The sequence below is a fragment of the Eublepharis macularius genome, chromosome 11 (assembly GCF_028583425.1).
Source record: "Eublepharis macularius isolate TG4126 chromosome 11, MPM_Emac_v1.0, whole genome shotgun sequence".
Classification (NCBI taxonomy): domain Eukaryota; kingdom Metazoa; phylum Chordata; class Lepidosauria; order Squamata; family Eublepharidae; genus Eublepharis; species Eublepharis macularius.
The window spans coordinates 61,566,362-61,572,607 of NC_072800.1; the positions used below are offsets into that span (position 1 = coordinate 61,566,362).

Here is a 6,246-nt window from a genome sequence, read left to right on the forward strand (position 1 = left end):
AGACTCATGCCTCTTGTTACACCCAGGTTTAACTACCTGTAACAGAGGAGGAGAAGTTCAGTTCAAATCATGTTCATTTGGCAAACAGATGTTTGCAGCTTCCCTCCCTTGCTGTTAAGCCAGATCCTATCAGGCTACCCACATATGTTGAATGAACTCCCTGAACCCTTGGCTAAAATAAGTTTTTCTTATACAAAACTGGATTGGATTGTGATAAACTGTACAGTCTCCAGCATGAAGTCTGCTTTGAACTTGGCCTGAATTTATACACACAAGTAAACTATAGAACCTTGAATTATGAAGGACTTTTTGATTTTTTTAAAAAAATTACCTGGGGGGGGGGAGGTTAATGCTATGAGGCCTCTCTAGCTTGGTGTAGGTTAGGGAGAAAAGGTCAGATTTTGAAGCATGGGATGAAGTTGCCCAAGGATTCACCCCACCGCTATTTTCATTTTGCATGGAGCATCCAAGACATGGATTAGCTCAGAAGTGCTGGAGCTGCCACAGTACTGTCATTGAATTCATTATGTGAGAAATCTGGAAAAGGGGCTTCTGCAGCAAAGCTTGTGTATTTCCAGTAAAAGCTGACCAATATAGTTTTTTCAAAAGGAGTTTGGGGGTACTGAATCAATTTCTGGTACAACAAGCTGCATTTGTAAACCCGCCCCTCCAAGTCTGCTGGACAAAAGAGACGTCCCATTCCCGCCAGCTTTCCAAAAGATCTGGGGTTGCTGGATTCATTTCTGATGTCTGACAATCTGGATCTGTAATGACTAATCCTTAAAATGTCACGAAAGCATGACACGTTTTTCAGTATCTTGAAACTGGTGGGTTTAAGAGTTATGTCTCTCAATAGTCGGGCTGCCTACTCCTGGTTAGGAAATTCCTGGAGATTTGGGGATGGAACCTCGGAGGCTGGGGGTGTGGAGTGGGGAGGACTTCAGCTGGGTATGCCATGGAGCCCACCCTCGAAAGCAGCCATGTGCTCGACGGGAACTGATCTCTTTCATCTGGATTGTTCTTCAGGGAGATCTCAGCCCCCCCCCCCGCCCGCCCCGGAGATTGGCGACCCCATTAGTCCCTTTCGCCTCACTCTGAACTGCGGAAACGGAGAAGAAACCGGAGCGTGGAAAAGGTCTGAACACCTTCCTCCTCTGCCCACCCTCGACCTCCCCTAGCGGAGTGGGAAAGGTGATGAGGCGCGGAGCCAGCAGGCAGCAGCCAGGATGCTCGCCCGCCAGCAAGCGGCCCTTCCTCCAGGGCAGGGGCGGGAGGAGCGCTCCGGCCTATTTAAAGGCGGCTGGACGCGGCAGAGAATCTCTCCGCACAGCTGCTCTCTGGGATGCCGCGGGCGGCGTTGCTGGCCGGCTGCCTCTTGCTGCTTCTGGGGCTCGGCAGTCCCAAGAAGGCCAGGAACGGTAATCGCGCCGAGAGAGGCTTGGCTGCCGCCCTCCGGAGCTGCCCGCCCGCTGCTTTGTTCCTTGGGCGACCGGTGGGCGCGTGCGCATGGGTGACGCGCCTTTCCCGAAACCTCGTCTCTGCCCTTTCCTTGCCCCTCCACACTCGAAACGTGTTTTCGTGTTTGGGATACATTTGACTTGCAGAAGTGCATATACTTGTTCGACGCCTCCAGAACTGCAACAGAGGAAGAGAAGAGGCATGCCAGTTTTTCTTTGCCCACATTCCCCAAATTAATCAGAATATGAAACGCCCTTGCCTTTCTCCACTCAACGCACTTTAGTTTAACCTGTTACAAATGGTCAAGTCTGTTCCTCTTAACATCAGCCTTGAACACATGAAGTTGCCTTATTCTGCATCAGACCATTAGTCTACCAAGGTCGGTATTCTCTCCCCACACTGGCCGTGGCTCTTCTGGTCTCAGGCAGAGGACTTTCACGTTACCAACCATGGGATCTGTTAAGCTACAGATCTAAGGGATAGGGGACTGAATCTGGGAGCTTCTGCTTTGCCACCAATCAATGGCTTCTCTCCAAACTTCTCCTTGAAATGTTCACATCTGTTTCCTGGAGAATCTTTCTATCATAGGCTTTGCTTATCTCTTCCTTCCTCTTATCCATTTCATCATCACCACAGCCCTATGAGGGAGGTTAGGTAGATGGAGATTTATCTCAAGCTCCCCCAGTGAATTTTATGGCAGAGTGGGGACTGGAATCCCCAGTGCCCAGTCTTAGTTGAATACTCTGCCCGTCACACTACGTTGGCTGTTGATGGGTAAGCGGAACACTGAGCAGAATTTCCATGTGGCAATTATCTCTTGCTTTGGGGTTAACTTTCCGTACTCTGCTGTTGAGGCTTCTTTAGTTAAAGTCTGTTTACAATGTGCAGTTCCACACATGCTGTAGTCTTATTGTGCTGAAGTACCTGCTATTTTTTTACTTTTTCTTATAGACAATGGAAGGATCTGCCAGCTTCCAGTAAATGAAGGATTATGCAAGGCTAAACTTCCTAGGTGGCATTATGACAAAAACACACAGACTTGCAAGAAGTTTTCTTATGGTGGATGTCAAGGGAATGCCAATAACTTCCGTACTAAAGAAGAGTGTGAGCAGATTTGTCAGATGATCAACAGTAAGTGGACAAATCATCTAATTTTGATCCCTAATGGTAGGTTCTTGTCCGCATAAATTTTCACTGCAGACCTGTATTACTACCCTCGTGTGACTACAGACTGCTGTTCCCATTGCGTGCTTTAATATAGCCACCGGTTTCTGCAGTAATTGTACTTATAAATCTAGATTTTGAAACCTATTTCTTTTTTTAAAGTATGCATACTCACTGTTTGTGAAGTGTTCATACTATCTCATTTCAACCCCATAAAATACAATTCTGTTGCAACAGCTCATGTGAATGTTTCCATATCTATATTCTGTGATCCCTTAAAAATTTCTTTGAACTTTATAAACTTAGGGTACCCCAACGGTATGCCATATTCTAGAGAGAGCTGAAGATAGAAATGAGTCCCTGTTTTGGTGTTATGGTCATAATGCTTGAGATGCATCACTAGGGTTGCCCACCTGCTTAACTGAAGTCGCATCGGCACACACCGCAGGTGGTAGACTGTACTGTACCTCTTCAATCCATAGAGGGTTTGTGACTTTTATACCTCTCCCACCATGTATACAACAAAAAAATTGCTGGAAGTAGACCACTAGCATATTAAGGAGAAATGTTCCAGCCTTGGTGTAGTGACTAGAGTGCCAGACTAAGATCTGGGAGACCCAGCTTCGAATCCCTGCTCCACCATGAAAGCTTGCTGGGTGACCTTGAGCCAGTCACACTCTCTCTCAGCCTAACCTACCTCACAGGGTTGTTGTGAGGTTAAAATGGAGGACGGGAGTACACTGTTGTAAGATATTTTGTGTCCACATTGTGGAGAAAAGTGGGGTAAAAATGTTGGAATAAATGCCCTGTGATTGCTGAAAACCACACCTTCCCTTTAAAAAAGACTATGTACTTATCATAACCTTTTTGTAAATCATTAGCATGTGGTCAGTGTTCGACGTCTGTGAGCATGCCAGTGTGACTGCTTGCAGATTCATGACAGAAGGACTGAAGAACTCCATGGACCACTGGTCTGACCAGCCATACAGAAACCTACAGGGATGGATGCTTTGCATGGCCAGGCAACATGGCTCATAAGCTGACCTTAGATCGGCCTTCTGATTTACATGTCAATTCTTTTTACTTTAGAAATACCCAAAGAATGCCGACTGAAACCTAATGAAGGAAAATGTGGAACTCTATATAGAAGATATTTCTTTAACATAAATACAATGACGTGCGAGAAATTCTATTATGGAGGATGTAAAGGAAATGAAAATCGATTTCCCACTAAATTTTCCTGTATGGACCACTGCCTGCCTGAGAAAAGTAATGCTTTTTCAATACTAGAATTATAAAATAGGAAAGGGCCTTTTAGGCCATGTAGTCCCATCTCCCACTCAGTGCAGGCAATCTTAAGCTAGAGCATCTCCAACAGACAGCAGCCCAGCCTCTGCTTGAAGTCCTCTAGAGAGGGAGAGTTTCCACTCCCCATCCCCAGGTAAAATATAGGCCTGCAGCAACAGGGTGTGTGTAGGCAATGCCCTCTCAGAAATAGGTTGTCCCTTTGAATTTATGTTGACCATTTGCATTTCCAGCTTTCATTTTATTTAAAAAAAGAGGCCTCTATCCATTTTTCCTTGTGGAGATAGAAGGGGAAATGTGCCTGCAGTTTTTGTTTAGGATGTTAAAGAAGGAAAGGGGGGAGCTGTCAGAGGCTCTAGAGCTGAGTCAGTAAAACCATTCTCAACCAAGTTCATTCTTCTGTCTGTCCCTTCGCCTTTTCTCTCTGGGACCAGGATGGATTAGCCACTATGGCCACCTGGAAAGATCCTAGTCCTTGGGGGACCACGTCTCCTTAGCCCCCCTGCCCAGTGGGGTAATGAGGGCATGTAGTCCAAGCCACTACCTGGTAGAAGGGGGTCACAGTGCCTGGCAAGCCACACCACAGCATTCCTGCTATGCTAGCAGGGGGGGGGGGCAGCTGGGAAAGCAAGGGGGCCACCATCCCCACCAGGCAAAGGCTGGTCCCCAGCTATGGAGTCCAGCTTGGCCATGGCATCACAGCAAGGCTAGCCAGGTAGACCAAGATGCCACTGCTGGGCAGACAGAGGTGTAAAGAGCCTGAGAGAGGTTGAGCAGGGGTGCAGCTGGCTGGTCCAGAGACTCCTCTCCCTAGCCAGCCTCACAGCATAGAACATACCCTGGCCATGGAGGCCAGTGTGGCTCATGAGAGGGAAGACTTGTTGGTGAGAAGGTGCAGCACCAGGTGCTGTTGGCCAGGGCGCGGCTGAAGGTGCAGGTGCTACTGCTTTCCTCAGCCCGTCATCCCTGATATACATCTTGCTTTTTAAATGGGGAACTGCCCAAGTCCATACCCTGGGATTTGTTTTCTACCAAGGGTGGGGGCAGATCTATCAGACTTGACTGTTAATATGGCTTCTCCCCCACTTTGCCTCTCTGAGTGTGCCCCCCCACCCACTCCAAATGTCGCTGTAGTAGAGTAGTCTCAGAAAATCCCCGTCAGCCAGCTTCACTCTCAGCCTAACCTACCTCACAGGGTGGTTGTTGTAAGGATAAAAAAGAGGCAAGAAGGATGATGTTGTAAGCCACTTTTGATCTCCACTGGATAGAAAAGCAGGAGATTGGAAAATCAATATTTGATCCCCACAGATAATTCAGGTTGACAGCTCCAAAGAGGTGCTGACTGAGTCTGCCCCCCACCACTGCAGCTGCCTCCCCCACTGACTCTTGTCATCCCCACTTTTCCTTCTGCCCGGAGTAGCCGATTCTCCTCCCCTCCTTGATTCCCCAGGCATCTTTAAAGACAGAATGGCAAGACATACAAGAAGGAGAGGTGTTGTCCTTCCACAATGTTTGTGCAAGACTTCAGAACACCCTTTACAATCATACTAAAGAGCCCATTTACAATCAGGGAAACTGAGGCAGTACATGCTTCAGGATCCTCTCTCAGGTACACTTGGGCTCAAGCTCAGTAGGATGTCAGAGTTCGGCTAGGCAGGCGCATTGCCAGCTGCCCAAGGGGAACACTGATGAAGAACTCTCTGCTTCTTCCTTCTATTTGACATTTCAAGAGATCAGACCATCCCTGTCTTGGATTTCTAGGTCTTTGTACACCAGCGGGCTTTTGCCTGAAACAGAGAAGAGCAGCTCGGCTTGTATGATCCATGAGTTCAGGCAAGTTTGAGAGTTTGTTGGGGAAAATAAACTTCAAGAGGGAGGGAACCATAGACTAGGAAAGCACACTGAAGTATTTAACAGGGCAGGGGCTGCTTCACTTTTCCCAATGGGCCCTCTAGCATGAAGCAGATTCAGTTCTCTGGAACAGAAGCTTCAGTTTAAAAGAAAGGAAGCTGGGAAGAACAATGAGGTGTGTGTGGGGGGGGAGACACCCCACCCCCTTTAACACTACCAGCCTGATGAAGAGTTCCAACGAATTCAAACCCATGCACAATGTTTTGTGTCATTTTGGTTGGTTGTAGTACAAGGTATGACAGTTTCTGAGGTTGGGTTTTGCTTTGGTTATTTGCTGTAAAACAATGCTATTCATGTGAAATACCCTGAATCGATCAAGCACCCATTCTTTCTTTGTCTACCTTTTAAAAAGCTCAATCCTATATATTTTTATTTAGGGCCACTGGGACCAGTGCAAGTACTCATAAG

The 6,246-nt window shown here is 47.3% G+C and overlaps 1 protein-coding gene across 1 annotated transcript; it reads left to right on the forward strand.

The window, feature by feature from the left end:
* The first annotated feature begins 1,338 nt into the window (after positions 1-1,338).
* Positions 1,339-5,755, forward strand: LOC129337856 (tissue factor pathway inhibitor 2-like). Its single transcript, XM_054991812.1, has 4 exons — positions 1,339-1,418; positions 2,410-2,589; positions 3,712-3,891; positions 5,689-5,755. Exons 1-4 carry the CDS (start codon positions 1,343-1,345, stop codon positions 5,745-5,747), a joined length of 495 nt encoding a protein of 164 aa, XP_054847787.1. The 5' UTR covers positions 1,339-1,342; the 3' UTR covers positions 5,748-5,755.
* The last annotated feature ends 491 nt before the right edge of the window (positions 5,756-6,246 follow it).